We start from the raw sequence: 26620 nt of genomic DNA, 5'->3' as shown, positions 1-26620 counted from the left end.
TTATTCTCGACAGCCTTGCGGCTATCAGGTAAGTCTACCAAAGTCCATACTTTGTTATCATACATGGATCCCATTTCAGATTTCATGGCTTCTTGCCATTTGTTGGGATCTGGGCTCATCATCGCTTCTTCATATGTCGCAGGGTCCTCATCATTGTTGTCCACAATAATGACATTTAGACAAGGATCATACCAATCAGGAGTGGCACATTCCCTTGTCAATCTGCGAGGTTCAGTAGTTTCCTCGTTCGAAGTTTCATGATCATTATCATTAGCTTCCTCTGTTGCCGGTGCAGGCGGTACAGGAACAGTTTTTGGTACTGCGCTACTCTGATCAACGAGTAAATATTCATCAATCTCATCGAGTTCTACTTTTCTTCCAGTCACTTCTTTAGTGAGAAATTCTTTCTCAAGAAAGGTTCCGTTCTTAGCAACAAAGATTTTGCCTTCGGATCTGTGATAGAAAGTGTACCCTATAGTTTCCTTAGGGTATCCTATGAAGACGCATTTCTCCGCTTTGGGTTCTAGCTTGTCCGGTTGTAACTTCTTTACATAGGCTTCGCAACCCCAAACTTTAAGGAACAACAGCTTAGGTTTCTTATTAAACCATAATTCATACGGTGTCGTTTCTACGGATTTTGATGGTGCTCTATTTAAAGTGAATGCGGCTGTCTCTAATGCATAACTCCAAAATGATAATGGCAAATCAGTAAGAGACATCATAGAACGAACCATATCTAAGAGAGTTCGATTACGACGTTCGGACACACCGTTTCGTTGTGGTGTTCCCGGCGGTGTCAATTGTGAAAGTATTCCGCATTTCTTTAAATGCATGCCAAACTCATAACTCAGATATTCACCTCCGCGATCAGATCGTAAAAATTTAATCTTCTTGTTACATTGATTTTCTACTTCACTTTGGAATTCCTTAAACTTCTCGAAAGTTTCGGATTTATGTTCCATGAAATAGATATACCCATATCTACTCAGATCATCTGTGAAGGTTAGAACATAACGATAACCACCGCGCTATGCTACACTCATTGGTCCGCACACATCGGTATGCATGATTTCCAATAAGTCAGTAGCTCGCTCCATCAGACCAGAAAATGGAGTTTTAGTCATTTTCCCATTAGACATGCTTCGCATCTATCAAGTGACTCAAAGTCAAGTGATTCAAGTAATCCATCGGTATGGAGTTTCTTCATGCGTTTCACTCCAATATGACCAAGACGACAGTGCCACATATAAGTAGAATTATCATTCAATTTAATTCTCTTAGCATCAATGTTACGTATATGCGTATCACTACTATCGAGATCTAACAGAAATAAGCCATTCTTTTCAGGTGCTCGACCATAAAAGATATTATTCATAAAAATAGAACAATCATTATTCTCAGACTTGAATGAATAACCGTCTTGCATTAAACAAGATACAGATATAATGTTCATGCTCAACGCGGGTACAAAATAACAATTATTTAGGCTTAAAACTAATCCCGAAGGTAGATGTAGAGGAAGTGTGCCGACAACGATCACATCGACTTTGGATCCGTTTCCAACGCGCATCGTCACTTCATCTTTCAATAGTCTTCGTTTATTCTTTAGTTCCTGTTTTGAGTTACAAATATGAGCAACCGAATCAGTATCAAATACCCAGGTACTAGAACGAGAACCAGTGAGATAAACATCTATAACATGTATATCAGATATACCTTCTTTCTTTTTCTTGACAAGGCCGCTCTTCAGATCAGCCAGATACTTTGAGCAATTACGCTTCCAGTGTCCCTTCTCCTTGTAGTAATAGCACTCAGCATCAGGCTTAGGGCCGTTCTTAGGTTTCATAGGAGGCGTGGCAGCTTTCTTGCCACCCTTCTTGAATTTTTCCTTTGACTTGCCCTGTTTCTTGAAACTGGTGGTCTTGTTGACCATCAACACTTGGTGCTCTTTCTTGATCTCAATCTCAGCAGCTTTTAGCATGCCAAGGAGTTCAGATAACTCCTTGTTCATGTTCTGCATATTGTAGTTCATCACAAAGTTCTTGTAACTTGGTGGCAGTGATTGGAGGACACGATTAATCCCCAGTCTATTAGGAATCACTATTCCCAAGTTGACGTGGGCACTACCCTTCGTGTAACCAACGTTGTCCTATCCTGTATTGACTAATTGGAGGCCCATGAAGACACCCGAAGGCTAGATGGGCCACCTGGACAGCGCACCGGAGGAAACCTTGGCGGGCAAGACAAGGAAGCAGCCAAACAAGGAAAGATTAGATCTAAAAGTACTGTAAACCTAGTCGTACTCGGTTAGGACTCTTGAGACCTGGCCTCCTATATAAAGGCCAGGAGAGGGGCTGCCGAGGGATACGAACAATCTTAGCGATCATAGCCAGCAAAAGCTTAGAGCTAGGTAACCCTAGCGGTAGCAATCTCGACGAGATCTCAGCCGAACTATTCGGCACCCCATTGTAACCCATTGTCATCATATTCAAGAACAGACAGGCATGACGTAAGGGTTTTACCTCATCGAGGGCCCCGAACCTGGGTAAATCGCTCTCCCCGCTTGTCTGTGAACCGATGTCTCGTGTCAGCTTGCAGGATTCCATCAACCCTAAGCCCCTATCGGAGGGCATTGGCGAGGAGTACCCTCGACAATTGGCGCCGTCTGTGGGAAACATGTCGGCACAAGATCGGACATCGGCTGAACCCGTCATGTCATCGGCAGCTTCATCAACACCGTCATCGCCTCGTCTGGGAAGCCCGATTCGTTTTGGCTCCTACAAATTCACCCCACATAGCGATTCATCTCGCTCGACTTTCTCCGACCTACAAGGAAACATGGAGATGACTTTCGGGAGCGTCCACTACAACGTCAACTCAGAAGGAATCCTTCGGCTTCTGGAATCTCCCATCTCCAGATGGAGGAGTCCGAGCGCGTCATCGTCACTCGACCTTTCGGCTGGCCTGACAAGCCCATTGAGTCCGTCCGCGCCTTCGACTCCCCGTTCGGCATCCTCTATGTCGGTCGGATCTGATGATCCCATGTCCTCGGAGCTAACCTCGTACTACTGCATGAACTGCGACACCAGGCACGGGCTGGGGTCAAGCGACACGCCGTTCATCTGCAATGCCTATTATTCATCGGGAGAGGACAGCATCAGCAGCATCACCCAAGGAGACACCCGAAGAGTGGCGCCCCTCCAAGTCTATGTAGCTAACAGGGGAGACGAAGAACGCACCCCTCGTTCCAGCAGGCGAGCTAGTTTTGAAAACAGCGCCAGTAACAACAACAGCGACCACACCATCGCAGAGGAGGAGTGGGCAGCAGCCAAGGCAGCCGTACTTAACAACACACCGCTTCCGGCGGGAACCACGGTTGGCACTCTCAATGCTTACCGCTCCATATTGGAGAAAAATCGGGAGCGCCTATCTAAGGAGCAAGCCACTCTCGAGAAACGCCTATCTGCGGCAGACCGATCCAGCGAGCGACGGAGGGGTTCGCAAGGAAGCTCCTCTCGAAGTACCCACGGAGGCAAACATCGATCAAGAATGTCCAGGCTTTCGGAAGATGATGCAAGGGAGATAACGCCAAACCTAACTAAGTCCTTTATGACTACGGACACCGCGGGCATGCCACGGCCAAAAACCGTCGCGGGAGCAATAGCCAACCTTGCAGCATACCTCATTAATCAGCGTCCCGAAGGATCAATGGCTCAGGATCACCGTGGCGCCTTACAAAGCCTCGCGATATTAGGAGACAATCTAGTTCCACGGAAGGAGAAGACCACGTTGCAGGCCAGCGGCTCAAAGCATCGCACAAGAGACGCTCGGGACGAAATTACTCAGAGTAGGATCGACAAAGCAAGGCGACGACGCGCCCTCAGAGAGGAATTCGACAACGATTCTTCGGATGAGACCCAGGAGAACGACGGTGAACTTAGGGGGGGCGATTGTTTAAGCTACAAAATTCGGGAGGCGATGCCACCTAAGAAGTTCAAACCTACCCCTACCGACGCCGCCAAGTACGATGGGAAGCAGGAGCCGAGATCCTGGATAGAGGATTATCTGCAGACGGTGATTCTGCAAAAAGGAAACCAGATAGCAGCAATGCAGTGCCTGCAGCTTTACCTAAAGGACTCAGCTCGAGACTGGCTGAGAGGTCTGCCGAAGGGTTCCATCAAGTCTTGGGACGACCTAGTAGAAGCCTTCGTCGCCAACTTCCAAGCAACCTACAAAAGGCCCGTCGGGATTGAAGAGTTACGACATTGCCAGCAAAAACAGAAGGAGTCGATGCGCGCATACATCGGGAGATTCACCAAGCTCCTGAACGCTGCGGAAGACGTATCTGTCGACAGAGCAATCGACGCCTTCAGTGATGGCATCCGACGTGAAAGTTATATAGAAGAACCTGGACGAAAGAAGCCGAAAACCATAACCAAGTTAATGGAAATCGCCAACAGCTGGGCCGATGGCGAAGACAACGTTCGTAAGCCACGACAGCGCAGCGACGACGAAGAAGATGACCAGCCGAAGCATGATTCGGGAGGTCGAAGGGATCGCAACAAGAGGAGGAAGAACCGCAGCTACGATGACAACAACTTGGTGGCTGCAGGCTACTCTGATCGGCAGGATGATCGGTACGATGACAGGCGAGATGATCGACAGGACGGTAATCGGAACAACTCTGGGAATCGTGGCAACTTTAAACCACGACAACAGAGAACTCCAGAACTACCCTACGCTGAGCAGATCAACGCCCCCTGCTACCTGCATTCATATACCAATTCCAAGGATGCAAAATAAAGTCTAGCCACCTGCTCAGGGACTGTCGGCAGTTCATCGATATGCATAAACTCATCCAGCAGGCAGGCCAGCAACAGCTACCACCGCCACCACCGCCACCCCCACCGCAACACCAGGTCCAGCAAGCTCAACCTCATCAACCCAACGAGGCATTTCCACCACCACGTGGGCAGATGAGTATGATCCACAGGACAGGCGTCTCAAGGAGAGAAATGAAGAAGCTCACCCGAGAAATCAACCTGGCAGAAAGCATCATGGCAAACATCCCTGAGTATGTCGAGTGGTCGTCTCAGAACATCACGTTCAGCCGAGCGGATCACCCGATGACTATACCAAAACCAGGACACGCTGCCCTAGTGGTTGAAGCGCAGATAGGAGGGTTCAAGATGAGCAAAGTCTTCATGGACGGAGGAAGTGGACTCAACTTGATATTCCTTGACACAATTCAAAGTATGGGGATCACCATGAGAATGTTAGAAGAATCAGATACCCGCTTCCATGGGATCCTCCCTACTTCACCGGCGTACTCTCTTGGCAAAGCGTACCTGAACGTTGTCTTCGGCAAACCCGACAATTTCAGGAAGGAGAAGATCGAGTTTGAAGTCGTGAACTGGGAATCACAGTACCACGCCATACTCGGGAGACCAGCTTATGCCAAGTTCATGGCTGTGCCGCACTATGCATACCTCAAGCTGAAGATGCCTGGGAACAACGGGACGAACATCACAGTCTATGGAAGTTTCTCACGCTCGGACAATTGTGATCGTGATTTCCAAAGGATTGCTGCAAAGTTTGGACCACAACGGGAAACTGTCGACCCTCCGCCCAAACTGACGATACGAGAAATCAAGGAGGAAAAACTCGACAGAGAAATCAAGAAGAAGCCAGCCAACCCTGCCCTTGAAGCCTCGGCAGCAAAAGCTTCGGCAGTACAAGCTTCGGCAGTTGCCGATGCAGAAGATATAGGAGGCAGCAAGGCACTGACAATCGCTGCCCAAGCCCCTGGCGAAATCAACAACGCCGCAGCAACCACTAGCATGACGAAGACATCAGAAGATGTTGCTGAAGATGAGAAGAACCCCTTCCTTGATAAAGCACTTCCTTAGTCTTTAAATTTTTTCCCTTTACTTTACACAGGGCCTCCCTTTTTCGCCCTCTAGTTTCGTATTTACCCTATCAATGAGCACTTAAGTTTCGATTCTTGTTAAGCATTGCAGTAATTTAAAGCATCTGTGACCACGCCACCGTGAACCTTGCTTACAAGTAACGGTACAACGTAACGCGTGGCAGAAGATCGCGCCCCAAGGGAAAAACTTCTACGAGTGCTGCAAAGAAAAACAAGGACATTAATCCTTCCCTCTTCTTCAGATGCCTCTACGAGTGCCGCAAAAAGCAAGAGTTTGGAAAACATAAAACAACCCACGTTCGATATTTCACTTATGGAAATATCAAAGAACAACGGGCTCATTGGCAGAATCATTGCACCTGAAATATTCGGGAGTGACTGTCGAAACTTACAATCGGTTGAAAGCAAAGTTGCGCATACAACAGATTTAGCAAAACCTGCAACACGAGCTGATCACTCATAATGATTTGCTGACCAACCAATATACAACGGGCAATTAAGATTTTCTCCTTCAAATTTTTTCTAACGGCACGGTGAAAATACATATTCATGTATTAACCAAGTAACAAGTTTCGGCTTAACAAATCCTAACACTTGGATGGATTAGCCAATGCAATTCATTTTACAAAAATAACTTTACATCCTAACGTCACCCTTGCGGAGTTTCCCTTTCTTCAGGTACATTTGACTCCTCTTCAAGCCTGTCGACAATTATATTGGCGGGCACTAAAACCTTCGGGTACAGTTCTTCAAAATCACCAGTTGCATTGGCAATAGATAGCAAACATGCCGAGGGATAACGAGCAAGCACAAGGGCAAGCGTACACTTGGCCCCTGCGAAAACTTGAGCTCGTACCAAGTCCCGAACCTTCTTGGCATTTCCGAACTCGGACATCAAAGTCAAAAGCGTGCGGGAACTGCATTCAAAGGAAACATTGTCTTCCAAACCACCCTCATAGCCTTGTAGCATTATCAAAGAATTGGTGGACTTGTTGAACCCAATCCTGAAATTTTGCAACAGCCGAAGCCTTCGAGTGATCCCGCCAGAAAATCTCTTCGGATGAGGAAAGCTGGGTTAAAGCATGCACTCGCTCGTGTATCCGCTTGTTCTCTTCCGCACGGTTCAACGCTATGACTGGCAAAAGAATCAGTAAAGATTCAGGCAAGGTGTTGTTGACAAAAGGGCAAAGGAATCAGGAAACTTACAGTTTAAACTCTCAGTAGCTTTATGCAGCTCAGCAAGAGTGTACCGTTCCACGTCGGCTGCAATCTCGCTCTTCTTATTGACAATAGCAGCTAAGGCATAAGTGCTACGCAGGTCCTTTTCCATCTGCGTAATCCGGTCCTTCATACGCTGGATCCGATCACTTTCAGGAAGAGCACCCGAAGAGTCATCAACAAATGAGGGCACTGGGAAGACCTGCAGGAAACACCGTTACAAAAAGATGATGGACATGGTACAGCTGAGCATCCGAAGTAACTCCCATCGGGAGAAGTACAAGAAGAAATATCATAACAAAAGTGTGCTAATAACATTGCTAGCACGGAGTTTATTACAAGCATAAGTTTTGCGGCAGAACAATGTTTCACATCAGCTCAAGCATAAGTTTGCTACAAGAATCAAGGGGCTTGGGTCTGAGTCGATAAACTAGGTCCAGCCGACGATGAAACCAGTTCAAGGAGCTGGCGGGCACAAGTAAGGGCAGACGCTTTAAAAGCGCTTAGATCAACAAGCTGCCCATCTTGCTCTTTCGGCAGCTCCTTGGTCATCCCTTCAATGTCACCCTTAAAGCCGTAACCCATCATAAGCTGGAAGGCAAGGACAGCACCATAAGTGCGCGATGTACGCTTGAATACCTCGATAACCTCCTTGGTGTCAACCGCGAAGGTATCAACCAGCTGCCCCAGGGTTTTCTCCTGCTTGATCTTGGGGAAAATCATCGAGTGCATCCGCGCCAGGGCACCCTTCCCCTTTACAAGAAGCTCCCGCGTAAGCTGGTGGGAGGCAAGAATCATCGACACAGCATTTGCTGGAGAGTTGTTTGGAACTCTGTCCAGGGCATCAACAGGGATATTCGCCGCTTCTGCAGGAAAAAGAAAGAAAGAAAAGTACATTGGCAAAAGGATCGAATCCATAAGTACATCAATCGACAGAGGTGTATAAAAATTACCAAGTAAGGCCAAAGAAGACTGACGAAGGACTTCATCCTTTTCGGCTGCCCGAGCTTCAGCCATCAGCCTGGATGCTTCCTCCTCCTTCAACTTCTCTTTCAGCTTGCCCAGCTCCACCTTCAGAGAGTCAACCTCTTGGCGAGCCTCGGTAGCTATCTTGACTGCGCCATCGAATTTCAAGGAGGAAGATTTGACTTCCTCTTGCAGCCGAGCCTTGTCAGCTTCCAGAGAAGTGAATTGGGAGGCGAAGGCCTCCAAAGAGGAAATAATGCCTCGCAAGTCCTTAAGAAAGAAGGATATTTTACCAGGAATTGTCAAGCAAAGCACGCTCCAAGAGATTTGCATCACAGTTAGAAAAAGGCTTACAGAAGGAGGAGTTGCGGTGGCAGCAGCTGGAGAGGCGCCTTTCCCTTTGGAAAGGGAAGAAGCAGTCGATGCTTGAGCCATAGGGGCAGCCTTAGGAGCCGAAGCTTCGGAAGCCACTACGACCGGCGAGGCAGCATCAGATTTGGCTTTTTTAGACGGGGGCTCGATAAATCCTTCGTCGCTGCAAAGGTGAAACGTCGACGATGGTTATAAAGAGAGTAAGAAAAATAAAAGGGCAAAGTATAACTTCAGAAAAGAAACTACTTACATGTCGAAAAGGTCATCTTCATCGGCAAAACCGCCGGTTGATCTCTTCACAGGTGAAGCCCTGGCCTCCTCCGCAGCTGCATCAACAAAGGTATCATGATCAGCGTCGTCATTACGCATTGATCCATCCACGACACCAACATCATCGGCTAAGGAGGGAGGGCCGGTGTGGGCAACTTCAAAATCTATCGGACCATTGTATTCATCCTCTAGGCCTGTATGCTCGACAGTGTGAAAATCTGCGGGGATTGAGGAGCCTCCCCCTTCAGAAGTATCATCTGGTGAATCATGCATATTTCCAGAAACTATGGGGATCTGTCGAAGAAAATAACAAGTAAGAACAATGGTAATTATGTCGGCTAAGAAAAAATGGCATAGTAGGGATGTGAAGAAAGAAAAATACCTTTGATGGCGGATGATCAGCATCAAGGGGAGCATAAGAAGAAATCAGCGGAATCGAATCTTCCTGGTTAAAGGAAGTGAGGCGACGAACTTCATCAAGCAACTCCTTTTCCGACAGATCGGCAGCATTAATCCTGGTTTCATCCTTTGGACCTGAGTACAACCACATCGGGTGAACTCTGGCCATGACTGGTTGGACTCGGCGCTTCAAGAATACCGCTGCCACCTCTGTGCCGATCATAGTTTGGCCGTCAGCCTCTTTGATTCGAAGAAATTTGGCAAATAATTCTTCGGCTGATGCTCTTTCATCGGGTGAGAGAATATTCTTCCAAGAGTTCTTGGGTTTGGCTTCGGAAACATCGGCATAGCAAGGAAGCCGAGATTCGGGTGACAGGGAGTCCTTGATGTAAAACCATTTCAGCCCCCACCCTTGCACGGACTCTCTCATTGGGAAATTAAAGTAATTGACCTCTGAACAAGCGACAAACCCTACTCCTCCGGTGAAAAAGTACCCATTACTACTGCTGTATCTCTTCACATAGAAGATCTTTTTCCACAGCCCGAAATGAGGTTCGATGCCCATAAATGCCTCGCAAAGGGTGATGAACACAGCAACATGGAGGATTGAGTTGGGGGTAAGTTGCCATAATTGAATTTCGTACGTTCGCAAGAGATGGAGGAGGAATCCATGAGTGGGGAGTGAAAGGCCTCGGTGAAGGAAAGATAAGAACATCACAGTAAAGCCAGCAGGGGGATCAGGCCGAGAAATCGCACCTGGAAGGATCACATCTCCCACATCGGAAGATATCAATCCTAGGCTTCGGGATCTCTTCTCATCACGCTTGGTGATGGTTGATGCTACCCAGTCTCCGGGCTTGACCATTGAGCTCGACGGCGCTGGCGGCGCCGGAGCTGGGGGAGGTGCGCCCGGAGCGCTCCCCTTCGGAAGAGAAGAGGAGCATTTGGCGGCGGCACCTCCGCTGGTGGAGCTGGCGGTGGCGGCAGGATTCTTCTTCTTCACCATTGTGAGATCTGATGAAGATTGGAAAAGCTGCGGTGGCGGCGCAGCAGCGGCAAAGGAAGGAAGAAGGGGAAGAATGAGGAGATGCTACGGGAACCGTGGAGGAGATTAGGAGTTTTTCGCCCTTTAGAGATTTTGAGGAGAAGTTAAGAGCTAAGTAAGCACGTGGCGCTTGAAGGAGTGGAGGAACCGGCGGCCCACTATTTCCACGTTGTGCGAAAATCGAGGAGGCACCTCGGTCACCACGCGTGCAATGATCAAGCCCTAAAAACTGCTCGCACAGAGTTAGGGTGGGCCCGTCAGGTCAAGTCCTGTCAATCAGCCCATAGCAGTTACACGTCAACAGTGACGTCATAAAAGAAAAAAAAACTTGAGGCATTCGAAGGAAAAATGAAAAGTTATCGGATGAAAGACTTGAGTCTACGCACAGATTGCAAGTATCCGTACCTAGACTCGGGGGCTACTCCCATCGGGAGCGCTGACGCGCACCCGATAAAATGAAGACTCGACAGAATGAGCAGTCGAAGGAAGAAGGATTGAGTCTGCACTCGGTTACAAGCGCTTGCACCCAGACACTCGGGGGCTACACTCCCATCGGGAGCGCATGATGCACACCCGATAAAAGTTTTTTGCACTCCAGGATCATGCCCGGGGACTTGATTCTGTGTAGGGTAACGTTGTTTTGCCATCGGCAGTTAACCAACAAAAGTTGGGCACGTTACTCATTATCCTTTGCATAAAGAAAATATATTGGATAACCTATGAAGACCTGTGGAAAACATCGACAGAGGAGAATATTCGAGTGGTACAACTTGAGTCTACGCACGGATTGCAAGCATCCGTACCTAGACTCGGGGGCTACTCCCATCGGGAGCGCTGACGCGCACCCGATAAAATGAAGACGGAGCAAATTCAAGATGAACAAAGAACATCAGGAGAAGAACATCAGGAGAAGACATGCATTAGTCTCTACCCGAACTATCTTCGGCTAGATACTCGGGGGCTACTGACGTGGGCACTACCCTTCATGTAACCAATGTTGTCCTATCCTGTATTGACTAATTGGAGGCCCATGAAGACACCCGAAGGCTAGATGGGCCACCTGGACAGCGCACCGGAGGAAACCTTGGCGGGCAAGACAAGGAAGCAGCCAAACAAGGAAAGATTAGATCTAAAAGTACTGTAAACCTAGTCGTACTCGGTTAGGACTCTTGAGACCTGGCCTCCTATATAAAGGCCAGGAGAGGGGCTGCCGAGGGATACGAACAATCTTAGCGATCATAGCCAGCAAAAGCTTAGAGCTAGGTAACCCTAGCGGTAGCAATCTCGACGAGATCTCAGCCAAACTATTCGGCACCCCATTGTAACCCATTGTCATCATAATCAAGAACAGACAGGCAGGACGTAAGGGTTTTACCTTATCGAGGGCCCCGAACCTGGGTAAATCGCTCTCCCCGCTTGTCTGTGAACCGACGTCTCGTGTCAGCTTGCAGGATTCCATCAACCCTAAGCCCCTATCGGAGGGCATTGGCGAGGGGTACCCTCGACACAAGTCACTGAGTTTCTTCGCATGCCCGGTCATAACGAGCATGTGCTCACTAACGGAGCTGCCTTCTTCCATCATACTGCTGAAGAAATGTTTCGATGCTTCATAGCATTCCACGGCCGCATGAGTCTCAAATATAGCTTTCAGCTCATTGACCAACTCATGAGGATCGTGGTGCTCAAAACGTTTTTGAAGATCGGATTCCAGACTGCACAGGATGACACACTGTACTTGAGAGTACCGAGCTTTCCGAGTTGCGTAAACATTCTTTACTTCCTCGGTTTCAGTTTCTGCAGGAGGGTCACCTAGCGGTGCATCAAGCACATATTGCAGATTTCCGCCAGCGATTAAGATCCTCACATGACGGAACCAGTCGGTGAAGTTGCTACCGTTGCTCTTAAGCTTTTCTTTCTCTAGGAACTGGTTAAAATTGATTGGGGACGCCATCTCTACAACATATATTTGCAAAAGTTTAGACTAAGTTTATGACAAATTGAGTTCAAATTTTAATTCAACATAATTAAAAATCTAGGTGAACTCCCACTCAAAACAATATCCCTCGCATTGTCTTAGTGATCACACGAACCAAATCCACCACACCTAAGTCCGATCATCACGAGACAAGGTGTAATTTCAATGGCGAACACTCAAAGTGTTCATCATATCAATCATATGATTAATGCTCTACCTTTCGGTATCACGTGTTCCGAGACCATGTCTGTACATGCTAGGCTCGTCAAGGCCACCTTAGTATCCGCATGTGCAAAACTGTCTTGCACCCGTTGTATGTACTTGTTGATTCTATCACACCCGATCATCACGAGATGCTTCGAAACGACAAGTCTTGGCAACGGTGCTACTAAGGATGAACACTTTATTATCTTGAGATTTTAGTGAGGGATCATCTTATAATGCTACCGTCACGATCTAAGCAAAATAAGATGCATAAAAGGATTAACATCACATGCAGTTCATATGTGATATGATATGGCCCTTTTGTCTTCGCGCCTTTCATCTTCATCTCCAAAGCACGGACATGATCTCCATCATCTTCGGGCATGATCTCCATCATCGTCGGCGTAGCGTCAAGGTCAATGGCGCCGTCTTCATGATTGTCCTCCATGTAGCAACTATTACAACTACTTTGAAATACTACTCAACATGAAATTTAAAGACAACCATAAGGCTCCTGCCGGTTGCCACAATACAATAATGATCATCTCATACATATTCATCATCACATTATGGCCATATCACATCACCAAACCCTGCAAAAACAAGTTAGACGTCTCTAATTTGGTTTGCATATTTTACGTGGTTTAGGGTTTTCGAGAGAGATCTAATCTACCTACGAACATGAACCACAACGGTGATACTAATGTTGTCGATAGAAGAGTAAATTGAATCTTCACTATAGTAGGAGAGACAGACACCCGCAAAGCCTCTTATGCAATACAAGTTGCATGTCGAACGAGGAACAAGTCTCATGAACGCGGTCATGTAAAGTTAGTCCGAGCCGCTTCATCCCACTATGCCACAAAGATGAAAAGTACTCAAACTAAAGACAACAAGAGCATCAACGCCCACAAAACCATTGTGTTCTACTCGTGCAACTGTCTATGCATAGACACGGCTCTGATACCACTGTAGGGATTCGTTGCATAGAAAATAAAAAATTTCCTACCGCGAACACGCAATCCAAGCCAAGTTGCAATCTAGAAGACGGTAGCAACGAGGGGATGATCGAGACTCACCCTTGAAGAGTTCCAAAGCCTACAAGATGAGGCTCTTGTTGCTGCGGTAGACGTTCACTTGCCGCTTGCAAAAGCGCGTAGAAGATCTTGATCACGGCGCCACGAACGGGCAGCACCTCCGTACTCGGTCACACGTTCGGTGTTGATGAAGTCGACGTCCACCTCCCCGTTCCAGCGGGCAGCGGAAGTAGTAGCTCCTCTTGAATCCGACAGCACGACGGTGTGGTGGCGGTGGTGGTGGAGAAACCCGGCGTAGCTTCGCTAAGCGTGCGGGAGAGAAGGAGGAGTGGGGCGTCTAGGGTTTGGGGAGAGGGGGGCGCCGGCCACTTAAGGGGTGCGGCCACCTTGTGGTGTTGGGGTGGCCGGACCCCTCCCCTTGGCCCTCATTATATAGGTGGAACACCCAAGAGTTGGTCTACAAGTCTTCGAATAAGACCCCAAACCAAAACCTTCCATATCACATGAAACCTACCCAAGCTAGGACTCCCACTAGAGGTGGGATTCCCACCTTCCCTTGGGAGGGGGTGGCCGGCCACCTTGGTGGAGCCCAAGGTGGACTCCCCCCTCCTAGGGTTGGCCGGCCACGGGAGGTGGAGTCCCTCCGGGACTCCGCCTTCCTTAGTGATTTCTTCCGGACTTGTCTAGAACCTTCCGTAGAACCTTCCGGATCATTTTAAATCTAATAAAATGACTTCCTATATATGAATCTTATTCTCCGGACCATTCCGGAACTCCTCGTGATGTCCGGGATCTCATCCGGGACTTCGAACAAATCTTCGAACTCCATTCCATATTCAAGTTCTACCATTTCAACATCAAACCTTAAGTGTGTCACCCTACGGTTCGCGAACTATGCGGACATGGTTGAGTACTCTCTCCGACCAATAACCAATAGCGGGATCTGGAGATCCATAATGGCTCCCACATATTCAACGATGACTTTAGTGATCGAATGAACCATTCACATACGATACCAATTCCCTTTGTCACGCGATATTTTACTTGTCCGAGGTTTGATCATCGGTATCACTCTATATCTTGTTCAACCTCGTCTCCTGACAAGTACTCTTTACTCGTACCGTGGTATGTGGTATCTTATGAACTTATTCATATGGTTGCAAGACATTAGACGACATTCCACCGAGAGGGCCCAGAGTATATCTATCCGTCATCGGGATGGACAAATCCCACTGTTGATCCATATGCCTCAACTCATACTTTCCGAATACTTAATCCCACCTTTATAACCACCCATTTACGCAGTGGCGTTTGATGTAATCAAAGTACCTTTCCGGTATAAGTGATTTATATGATCTCATGGTCATAAGGACTAGGTAACTATGTATCGAAAGCTTATAGCAAATAACTTAATGACGTGATCTTATGCTACGCTTAATTGGGTGTGTCCATTACATCATTCATACAATGATATAACCTTGTTATTAATAACATCCAATGTTCATGATCATGAAACTAATCATCCATTAATCAACAAGCTAGTTAAGAGGCATACTAGGGACTCTTTGTTGTTTACATATCACACATGTATCAATGTTTCGGTTAATATAATTATAGCATGGTATATAAACATTTATCATAAACATAAAGATATATAATAACTACTTTTATTATTGCCTCTTGGGCATATCTCCAACAGCAATGTGACAAGTCGATTTATTATTGTAGGCTCTCATTGCAAGACAGTGACAAGGTGGTAATGTCTAGTGATGACCGAGGAGATCTCTGTGTTGAACCTTTTTGTTGGTTATTGAACATATTGTAAACACCAGAAATTGCTATATATATGTCAATAGGCTGTGTGCATCGATTGATGCAGAGGCCGGGGCTATGCTCCCATATCGAAAAAAATATGTCAACAGGCAAAAAAACTTCCAAGTTTATGAATGTTTTCTTCTACTCCACAATTACAATAATCTGTGGACTTCTAATTCACAACAACAAAATTGCAAATTTAGACTATCCGAGAAAATGAGCAATTCTCTTCATGTTTGCAGGACCTTCAGGAACACAAGGGCTGCATCGCCTCAGCCTCACGCTGCTACATGGCCTAGCCATTACGCCAGGCATCGCCCCGTGCTGCCCACGTACATATGGCACACGTCTCGCCGCCAGCCAGTTGATGACCTCAGCCGCGCATTTGCTTCCTCCGCATGCAAGAAAAGGTGAGATCGAAAGAAGAGAGGTAGTAGTCCTGCCTGCCTAAACCAGCTGGTGAGTGTGACTAGTGCCTTGTGTAAAGTAGTGTACTGCCGATAAAATTTTCACTAGTGTATTTTCTGCATTCACTACAGAATGTCTGGTTGCCAGTTTGACACAAGCGTCTGGATCCAGTGAGCCCAAACCTTTGAATAAATAACACATGTTGCATTTTAAAGTTCCAGTTAGTTCTTAAAATAATTCCACATGTTATAACTATATGTATTGACAGTGAGTTAGTACTCATGTGCTAGTATGTTTTACTGGCTATTGCATCTGCCAGTATATCATGTGAGTTAGAAAAAATTACACCTAGCAAAGTTGATCCCAAGGAGGTCAACTGAGGTTGTATGTACTATCTGTATATACTGTTTAGCAGAGTGATGACAACCATTTTGTTTCTTGCATGGGGATATCTAGTCGCATTTTGGGTTGCTGGGAGTATAATTTTCTTGCATGGGGATGATTATTGTAAAATTGTTTCTTGATTTAGAGGGCAAGTAGAGCTGCGGAGGATCACGGTTAGGTGTCGTGAAGCATCTAGATTGCTAGGTGAAGGTCTCTACAGTGAACTTGTTCAGATTATCAGTTAGTTTAGATTTGCTATGTTTGCATTTGCTAGTGTTGTCTTTGAAGTTCTATGTGATGGTTTGTTGGATTTATATCTATATATGTACTTTTATTAGCAGATGGTGTTCACTATACCACTACTCGAAACATTGGTGCCGTGGTGGAGTGGCATTCCATAGAACTTGTTTGGTTCTAAATTTCTTTATAACGATACAAGGAATTAGTAGAGTTTAGACTATTTTAGTCTTTAGCGTGGGAGTGCAGGCCGCATATTTTTTTTTTGGTTTTCAATTTGAGACATCTTAGCTCTGATACCATTAAAAATTGGTGCACTAACCAATTTAACCAAAAGTTCGAACTGATGGAAAGAGACTAGACAATGTATTTATATTCAACAGGTATATGATTGTTCATAGAATAGAGTTTTGAATATTTGTCATGTGCCCCTGTGTATTCTTGAGAGGAATTAGTTTTGCCTTTGTGCTGGAACATGTGTAAGATCATCCAATTAGGTCACAACTAATCACGCCAATAAATTTTGTGATCCCCACGAACATTTGTGCTCAAGAAAGGAAAAAAGCACTCGGTTCTAGATGTGTAGACCATCTCATGGTTCATAACCTTACAAGGAAAGCACACATGTTGTGTTTCACAAAATGTTTCTGTCTAGCTATTTTTTTTTGAAGTCATGTTTCTGTCTAGCTAGATTGTAATCCTAAAACCTAGACATCAGACCAAAAATTCGTACCAGTTGGGTGTGATAAAACGCTACCAGCCCTACTTGTCTCGTAGTCGTAGATCAACTTCATCGGTTGTGTTCCATACCATAAAAAAACATGTATGTGCACTACAGTTTTCTGAAAAAACATGTATGAGAGGAGAAGGCCACAAAGAATTATTGGGGATAAGGTACTCTTTCTAGGACGAATAGCTACTAAGATCAGCTATTGATATGGACAAAGTAGTAACTCTAGATTTTGCGGAGTTTACATGCTGTTTCCCACATTTCTATTACACTATCCGGACAAGATCTCTTGAGCTGAATGTACCCTCTGCTTGCCACCACATCATCTATTTTAGTACAAGAAGCAATAAATCGAATGCAAGCATCTTTTAGTCCGGAACAACTATGCTGATCGGCTAAAGCCAATACAGTTGCAACAGATTCGGCATCGAGGTCTTTGCAGAGGATGTTTTCGCACATAAGCTTCAGCCTTTCCATGGCATAACGATCCGCAGCCACAAGCAGGTGTCTTGTCACCTCTTTCTTATCGTCTCCCTCCAAGTCGTCGTCCATCTTGGGAGGTAACGAATCGGTATAGATGAAGTGGAGCAAAACCTTGAAGATGGCAGGCTGCATATCATCAATGATGACCCGGTTTGAGTCCTTCTCCTTCATCGGCCCGTAGAGCAGAGCCTTGAAAACCGGCGACCGCATCGCTAGCACGAGCTTGTGGGCGGGGAGTTCCTCTCCTTGGACCTCGAACGTCACATCTGCGCCCTCCTTTGCATCTAGCAGCTTCCCGAGTTGCTCCGTGATGTCGGACGGTGGCACCTCGATATGGTCCTCCATAACATACGGCTCCTTGATGACGGTCATGGCGCATTTGAGAGTGAGACGATCGTCAACGACATAGTCCGATGCTTCCACCGTGGCCCTGTCTATGGTGCGCGAGACAAGGCAGTCTGAATTGGAAAATTTCTCCGTGAAGGCCACCAACGAAGAGAACCGCTTGGTCCTCCAGTCGAAGATGCTGATTGTGCAGGATACCCGCGCCCGTTCTTTGTTCGGGTCCATTTCGACCAGCTCCAGAACGAGTGTTATGGCGTCCTTGTTATCTTCCGTAGGTCCAGCACGTCCGTCCGGGTAATAGCGGATGCACCACTCATGGCCGCCAACAGTGAAGCATGACGACTGGATGTAGTGGCCGACGCCCATGCCCCTGTGAAGGCTGTGATCGAGTATCTTGAACAAGTGCTCGCCCTGCTCCGACTCCACTGTGCATGTCGATGCGCTCAGCAAGATCGACATCGCAAATGCTTGGTAAGAGTTCTGAAAAGAAGTGCAGATCGATCGTTGAGGACTTGACAACCCCTTCTATTTATATACGGAGTACTATGTACGTAGTACCTGCGTTGATCGAATCGAATTAGGAATCACGTGATGTACTGTACTTGGTACGGGACTTTGTCAAACGGTCGGCGGCTGGCTCCATAACCGAGTCGGGCACGATCAGGGCACGCGTCCTCTGCATGCCATCCTTAACCAGTCGGGCACCATCAGGAAGGCAGATTTTTTTTTTTAACGATTTCGAGTCAAAACCAACCGCAACGGAAAGAGAAAGCCAGCCAAAACCCTAATCTCCTCTCCCCCGCGCGCCGCAAGGGCAAGATTTGCTTGCTGCTCGCCACCGGCCACCGGCCATCCCAGACCAGACCCATGCCACGCAAAAGAAGCAAGCTCTGCTCGCAGTCAGGATCGCCGTCTGGATCCGCTTCTTCCAGCTCTGTTCCCCTTCTTCGGAGGAGGGGGCTTATTTCGTGCTTACACAGCCCAACCTGCCTCCCCCAAGGCGCCGGCGATGATGCGCCCACCGTCGACGTCGAACCTCCTCTTCCCGACCAGGATTTGCCCCAAGCCATCTACGACCTCATCGTCCCCTTCTACGAGGAGGCCTTCCATCGGCTGCCCTGCGAGACCATGCCGGACCTCGTCGGCCGCCTTACCGCCGGCGGCTTGTGCCTCGGCCTCCTCGACCCTGTCTCCAACATCATCATAAACACCCTCGCCCTCCTCCCCGAAGACGCCGCCGCCGCAGCAGCAGCTGCAGCTTCCTCCTCTCCACCCGCCGGTAGGAGGTCCAAAAGAGTAGTGCGCAAAACCTTAGCCAAATCCAATAGCGGTGTCTACGCCTGGCACTCGCTTGCAGGCAGGTCCTACTATAGTCTCGTGGGCTTCCTCATGGCATACTTCGGATGGCTCACTGAGGAACAGGCCATCCGATACATCTACCGGGCCAACGCCAATCTCCTCCTTGCCCTCAAGCTCATCCAACACGATCTGTATGCTGAAGTTGAAGAACCACTGGACCCTGACTCAGAAAGGGCGTCTGCCGCCCTCAAGTGGGCGGCCACCAGGGCAGGCCACCCTTCGCCCACCACTTTGGCTCAGGCCATGACAATCCGGCTCAAAGATGCCGACTTTGACCTCCTACAGAAGCAATTTTCAGCTGATGGTACTCCTCCTCCTATCATGGCTAAGGATGCTGAAGCAATCAGCCGTATTGTGAGGAGGCCGCTTTATGTTACCGGCATAAGCCATGATGCCATAGATAAACTGGCTTTCCATGTTGGTCATAACCTTGATGTTATGGGGGCTGAAACGGAAGCTATCCCTACTGCAGGGACCATCAGCACCACCTACAGCTTTCACAGCCGCCCCATCTGGTCGGTGCAGTCTGAACTGTCTGATGAGCTAGAAGATTGCCTGGATGAAGCAGTTCGCCAGTCAGTTTTGTTCAAGGCCCCGTGTGGCGATGACTGCGATTACCGGCAGTCTCTCAACATGTACCTCCATGGTATGATTCACAACTTCTACATCAAGGCTCTCAAGCTGCTGCCCACACCCTCCGGCTCCCTCATGCGCGGCTTCCTCATAGCCGGCCACTGCTATGGCTCCATGGACCCTGTCTCCAACATCATCGTCAACTCCATCTGGTTCTACATGCATGGCTCCTTTCTCCCACTTTCTGAACAAAGGAAGATGAAAAACTACATTGACATCTTCGACCCCGTGGCGCTGCTTCCCTCACAAGTTTATTCCCTCAAGGGCCTTACAGAGCTGGCCAAATTTGTCGACCCCCAGTTCTTAGTGCCGGCGTGTGCTCTGGAGACACTCTGCATTGCAAGATGCAACATTGTTGACATGTTATCATCATCATCGGCAGAGAGGCTTGAAAAAAACCCCTTCCATGAAGCTGCCACGGTCGCTGAACACCCTCTGCCCCTTCAGCTGGGTGAACTGCACCAGCGGTTGCTGCTTATGCCTTATGAGCGAAACAAGCTTCTCTCCTGTATAACTAGGGCTCAAACTAGTAAGACTGTGTTGCTACTTGAAGAGATGACACCTGTTCTGGAGGCCGTGTTGTGGACATGCATTAATCCAGTACCGGTACTAGGGCCAGCTCCTAGACTTTGTGCGAAGGCTTTGAAGATGGTGGCAAATAAGAGATCAGACTATGAGGAGAATAGGAGGTGGTTCCGTTCACAGATTGAACAGGTGCTGAAGGATTACACGTCGAAGCATTTCTGGGTAGGTATCAAAGTTGTTTTCAACCATTAGCTGCTACGTATATTCGCCTTACCTTCATTTGACCAACTCTTGCTTGTTGCAGGGACCAAAGTATAAACTTGATATTATCTTTTGTGTGGAGGAAAGCTCGGAAGGCCCCCCCAGATTTGGCAGGCACTACCAAGTCAACTTTACGGCTACTCCTGATTTGAAGCTTGAGAGGACACTATTCTTCGCCGAATTTTGGGCCTCAAGTGAGCCAAAGCCAAACTTCTGCTGCCCTCTACCCTACCCGTATGTGGGTAAGTCTGCTACTTTTCGGCCGCCGCATGGCTAATTAGTACCTGATAGCACTTGATTAGTACTTTGGGTCATGCGATCTGCTTCATACTTGCAGCTTGTACCACGTCTTCTCATGCTTGCATGCACTGCACCTAAATTTGGATTGGTTTATGAAGGTGTTTTCTATCTCTTACTGAACCATGATTGGTTTTTGTTTGTGAATAGCCCGCTGCTACTATGGCGTGGATTCCTCAACAAAGATTGTGTATCCGGATCGCTCCGAGTACATCTACCACGATATCACGAAATATGGAACCGACCGCGTGCATGCCCTGCTAGAGATGGACCTTGTCTACTTCAGTTCCAAGATAGACGTGCAGCTCGCGAAGCATCTGAATCATGCTGCCTCCTCAGCACAAGTACCTCGGCATCCTTCGGGCTGGGCAAGGCCGAGGAAAGCGCGACGCTAAAAACTAGGCCTGGCCTGGCCCGGCCATCGGGCGATTGTTTTTAGGCCCAGGCCCGGAAGTTCGGGCTGGGCTGCCCATGTCAGGTATGTGCACCATGGCCGTTCAGACCATAAGTGAATCTTCTCTTGGCCGTGTAATAATATATGTCGCGGCTATAGCTAGTGTGTGATGTTATCAGCTGTGAAGTGAGACCTTATATGCATTCCTGCTGTGTGCTATGGTTTCCTAATGAATGCACATTCTGCGAGTATCAGGAAAGTGGCGGACATTGCACTGTGATATTCTTGTACTCCGGCATGTTTTGTTTCCTTGAGCTAGCTGCTACTGGTACGCATGTGTCCGTGCCTTCTGTTTGTTGACCTTGTTAAGTTTGTGTGTAAATCAAGCTAGGTTGCTTGCTGCTATGGTTGTGAAATGGGTATGATGAAGCAGGCTGTACCTTGATCTTTAACCAGATGCTCTTAATTTGGCTGCTCGATCTAGGAGATCTTATACAGTAGGAGGCTGTAGTTTCAGCCGAGTTGTCCTAGTAACATTGTGGACAAACTTAGAAACGATGGATCAGTACAGCTGCTAGTGATCATACTCCTGCTTTGTGCTGTTGCAGTTATAGCTTCTTACTCGTGGTTTGGTGGTAATAGAAGTGGTTTTCTTGGCTTTGGCTGCCATTAGTTGGAAAAGAGCTAAATTCCTGGCTTGGCTTGTCTGATATCCTAATTTTAGCATGTTGTGTGGGCAGATTCAGATGTGAATGTGATTCCAAGAGTAGTTTATGATAGTAGTAGGCCTAGCTCGGCTTGCCCTAGTTTCTCAGCCCTAGTGCCATGTCAAACCTCCAAATATCTAATCCGGTTTCGCCCGTTCCTCACCTCCCTCCACATACCAAATAATTGGTTTCGTGTTATCTTGTTAGGTTGGCAGCAGCAAACGAGTTGCTTGCTCTTGTTTCTGATGTAAAACATCAAGGCGAACATAGGTTAACCACCATCAAAGTCATATCAGTTGTCTGCACATGTAAAGCACATTTCGGTGTATATGCATTTTAACATCAACGCCACGTTTGCCGAAGGAAAAAAGCATGCAGAAATTGGGTCATACTCTTAATCTGTTTCACAACACTTGTATTTCAGATTATGCAAACATCTTACTTAAGAAACCAATGAGAATGACAGAAGCCCGCCTCTCCGCGCCAAATCGACTCCATGCTCGCTAGTCGCTACCCAATCCCCCACCGACAAGACATCTCGAACTAACCAATCTAGAACCATCAATCTGTCCGACGAGCCCCGAGTAGCTGTTGCTTCTGTGGATGGGGAAACCGTCATCACGTGCTCTGCTCGACACTGCAAAGACCGGCGGTGATTTCTCTGCCTCGGCTACGATGAGACCCTCTGGTGAGCTCTGGTTCTGATCCCTCGTGTGCACTATGTCAAGGAGGTATATTAGAACTCAGTGTAATTCATCTGCTTTTCTTTTTGTTAGGCAATGTTATGGATCGGCGTTGTCATCTTCTTCGGGTACAGAATGCACTGATTCTTAACTTTCTGTTCGTATTCCAAGCAATTTGTGAACTCTTTGTTTACTTGAAACTCTGTAACCTCAAACGCACATGAGAAAACTGTAGTTAATTCGTTCAATCTTGGGAGATTATTATGTAAAGGAATTGGTTCAAGTCATTCTGCTTTTGCTGAATAAAATTGATTTTTTTTTGTGTGGATCAAGTAGAAGTCATTGAGTCCACGAGATCATGCCAAAAATGAGAGCCACCTGGACTACCATATATCACGTGAGATGCTATCTAAGAGCTGTTTTCTTAGCTTGCTAAAAGTAAAACTGTAGTAACTACATAAACATCAAGCTTAAGCCTTAAGGGCAATTGCAAACCTGGCAAGAGTACAAGTCCTTTTTAATTTCTGATACTAAATTGTATGAATGTCGTATGGTAATATCAATTCACACATACACACAAGTTTACTGGAAATCGTGTTTTCATCTCAGACCCTTCCCTGTAGTATAGACATCCATGTTGTGCTGACGGTAATTTCGATTGCTTGATGCTCTGGTTTGAAAGTGAAGTAAACGGAAGAGCTAAACTGAATTATTCAGAGTATACAGAGGATGCAGAATGCTTTTATTCTTCAGTTGGGATAGCGAGTGTGTGGTGTTTCTCTGTAGATAAACGTCAGTCCTTTAGGTTGTTTTGATAGGTGTATACTGAAGCTAAACTGAACCAAAACATGTACCACTTCATGTTAACCATATATAAAAGCTTGAGCAAAGACATGGGTGTACTGCAGCAGTCTCTGTATCGATTCATGTTTAGTACACTAGCACAAAGCTGCTGGTAATTATTTTATCTAGGACATCACCCAGTGCAAAATATTTTTGATGAGTATAGTTCGAAACAAAATAAACTATGCGGTTGTACTTGGCTATTTATTCAGAGAAGTAGCAACTCTACTGTAGCATATTTTGAGTTTTGGCAACAATCCCGAGTTACAGGAATTAACCATGCTAATTTGATTGCATTCCTTTTTTGAGTGAACTAAATAGTGTAACCTGTGATCTTAAGCATTCAGAATTTGTACTTTTATAAGTACAGATGGAATCGAGTATTCTTCACTCCTTAAACTTGTATAGGTACAATTGGTTCTAAAATGAATCAAAATGCATATGCTCTCATGAACATCTCATAAGCATCATTTGCGTTTCATAATTTGAATGCATATTTCTTGGTCAATTTACTAGCAAGGCCTAGGTAGGATTCCATTTACCGTAAGTGGGGCAGCAGTATCCAGTTTGTTGTGTTCATTATGTCAGTTTGGCTAGTTTATTTATACTGGTGGTTTGATACTACTCATTTTGAGCTAATCACCTAGGGATAATGCATATTCTAGATGGCTTTGCTAGAATGCTAGTTAGGTGTTCAACTGTTATGTTATAATAATGTCATGACAAAATATATGATGCTCTTTCCAGTTTCTGTGATAAAGATGTTCAGTGGTCGTGCATCACTGGAATTGCATTCTACCACCTATACTTGTTAGGAGTGGTAACCGTGACGGCGGCTTTGTGGGACATGCAACATTGCCCTATCATGGGAGGCCAACTTTTAGCTAGTTTGTCCGTTACCATGCATGATGTCCCTGATGATAATTGTCCATGGGTAGGTTATACACCTCATGATTGAAGTTTCGAATTTCGAATCCCATGTTGATGGCTGAAAATGATATGCAGCGGTCTATCTGCTTTTAGACCAAGGATCATCTGATTTTGATGATTTTTCACCTTTTTTTTCTTCTGGATATATGTGGAGCTTATATGACATGACATGGATCTTGTGATCCAAACTCCCTTGTACATATGTCAAATTTTTTTTGGATGATGTTTTACTAGTTCATTGTTGTGAAAATCAATAGGGATTTTATATCCGTTGAGAACTTAGATTTGTTTGATGTCAAGTTTGTTTGGATGATGTTTTACTCCTTTGTATATCATAATGCTTCTTACTTCTGATATAGTGGGGTATTTGATTTTTATGGAAAATCTGAATTATGCAATCTGCGACATGATAGCCATCGTATATTATGATGCAAAACTATTTTTTATTGATTTTTATTGTCAATATACTTCTGGACTTTGTTTAAATTTACCAAATCGTACTCTTGGAATTGAGGAAGTATTTATTCAACATAATGGGGTATCTGCTTGGGAAAGTTCAAATGCTATTTAGTGTGGGCACCATATACTGTCCCTGATTTTGGTACTGTTTTAGTTCTTGTGCTAAACCTACTTACTATTTATCATGATCTAAACTATGAGAGGATTACTTCTGGTGTATTTGATGTTTAATTTCATTTCAGTTCGAAGAGCTTGCACAAGCTTATGAGGCTCTTAGTGACACTGAGAAGCGTGAGATCTATGATCAGTATGGTGAAGATGCCCTGAAGGAATGTATGGGAGGAGGAGATCCATTTGACATCTTCTCACCGTTTTTTGGGCCCTTTTTTGGAGGTACTGTTTGAAATTTGCAGAGAAAACTTATTTTCCTCTTTGGCCATCTAACATTACCAGCAAGGTCCTCCAGCTGCAATCTCCACCACTCCCTTTTGGCCACCGCACTCGACGAAGGCACCTGAGGGCAAAGCTTCTCTGTCAAAGCCAAACTGTGTCCGAATTAAGGTAGCTGTCAAGAGGCCTGATCTTGTGAATGGAGTGAATGGTGTGTACATTAATGGTCAGGGTTACTACATTCGCTGGGAGGTGGAAGGTGATTATGCCCCTCCTCCGTCTTCAAATGATCCTGATAATGCTAGGAAGGGCAAGGATGACACCGGTGATGGCAGAGGGGAACGTAATGATGGAGATCAGGAGGATAACGCGAACAAAGACACCTCTCGGGATGACGACGGGGATGCTGGCTATGAAGGCATAGACTATGATGGAGCTGAGGGTGGAGGGATGAAGAAGGATTTCGATGGCTAGACTGATAAATGTGCTAGGATGGGAGAGGGTGGAGCGATATGCAGTTGGGAACTCATTTTCTCCAGTTAAACAGATTGTGGTTTCAAATGGTGGTCGGGAAAGGAACATGGCGGAAGTAGCAACTATGATTTCTGCACTGGTGTCCGTGACTGAGGCAGTGCCAGTGAGGTAGGTGTCTGAGACTGTTTGTGATGATGCTGCTGTCCGGGATAATCCGTGGTTGTTGGTGTCCTGCAATAGTGCGAAGAAACAGAAACTGGATGTGGTGGGAAAGCCAATGAACATGTCGAAGCCGGTGATGGCGACAAGAACGAGCAAAAGGGTGTGTAAAGATGGGATTTCTATTATGAAGAAAGCGGAAACCAGAGCGGCAAAGCGTAACGAAATTGCAGGTAAATAACCCTTTTATTGTTCTTCGGTCTGTACCAAATGAAAAACTTGCTAGTTTGGCTAGCAACTGTGGGGTCGTTTTTGAGGATAATCAGGCTAATGTTGACGTACATCTTGATGTTCTTTAAACATAAGGCTCGAGCAGAGCCCGGTTTTAAATTAATAAAGCCCCAACGGCAGAATTCATACATCATCCACAAACACGAACCAGACGCGACACGATGGAGGGATGCTCCACACAACCACAAGCACAGGTTACACGACCTGGACAACACAAGATACAAGGTGGACGACCTAACACAAACAGATGGCAAGGCGACACCCCAACGCCAAAACCTGCCACCTAGAAACCTCGGACGCCACCTGACTCCACTCGGCCCCAGTGGGGAGCACAAGACACTAGACACTATCTCTGATAGAAGCATGAAGAGCTCGGATCCTGCCAATCACCAGCTCCA

General features: G+C 46.4%; 2 protein-coding genes across 2 annotated transcripts; one reads left to right on the top strand and one right to left on the bottom strand.

The window, feature by feature from the left end:
- Nucleotides 1-17214: 17214 nt before the first annotated feature.
- LOC127339425 (BTB/POZ and MATH domain-containing protein 2-like) lies at nucleotides 17215-18276 on the bottom strand. Its single transcript, XM_051365283.2, has one exon. The coding sequence runs from the start codon at nucleotides 18274-18276 to the stop codon at nucleotides 17215-17217; it is 1062 nt and encodes a 353-aa protein (XP_051221243.2).
- Nucleotides 18277-18684: 408 nt separating this feature from the next.
- LOC139837935 (uncharacterized) lies at nucleotides 18685-25772 on the top strand. The gene is made up of 5 exons (XM_071827259.1): nucleotides 18685-20556; nucleotides 20639-20837; nucleotides 21043-21260; nucleotides 25151-25241; nucleotides 25366-25772. Exons 1-5 carry the CDS (start codon nucleotides 18685-18687, stop codon nucleotides 25770-25772), a joined length of 2787 nt encoding a protein of 928 aa, XP_071683360.1.
- Nucleotides 25773-26620: the final 848 nt, after the last annotated feature.

This window comes from Lolium perenne, chromosome 3 (genome assembly GCF_019359855.2).
Source record: "Lolium perenne isolate Kyuss_39 chromosome 3, Kyuss_2.0, whole genome shotgun sequence".
NCBI classification, from domain to species: domain Eukaryota; kingdom Viridiplantae; phylum Streptophyta; class Magnoliopsida; order Poales; family Poaceae; genus Lolium; species Lolium perenne.
Note: the sequence above shows the minus strand (reverse complement) of the source record. Positions and strands in the feature narration are given on the sequence as shown.

What these genes read in the sequence shown, in the direction of transcription:
- LOC139837935 (XM_071827259.1), top strand. Translation starts at nt 18,685, where the DNA reads ATGCCACGCAAAAGAAGCAAGCTCTGCTCGCAGTCAGGATCGCCGTCT. An exon ending in ACACGTCGAAGCATTTCTGG is followed by an intron (nt 20,557 to 20,638) that starts GTAGGTATCAAA and finishes TGCTTGTTGCAG; the next exon opens with GGACCAAAGTATAAACTTGA. An exon ending in TGAAGATGCCCTGAAGGAAT is followed by an intron (nt 25,242 to 25,365) that starts GTATGGGAGGAG and finishes ATTACCAGCAAG; the next exon opens with GTCCTCCAGCTGCAATCTCC.
- LOC127339425 (XM_051365283.2), bottom strand. Translation starts at nt 18,276, where the DNA reads ATGTCGATCTTGCTGAGCGCATCGACATGCACAGTGGAGTCGGAGCAG.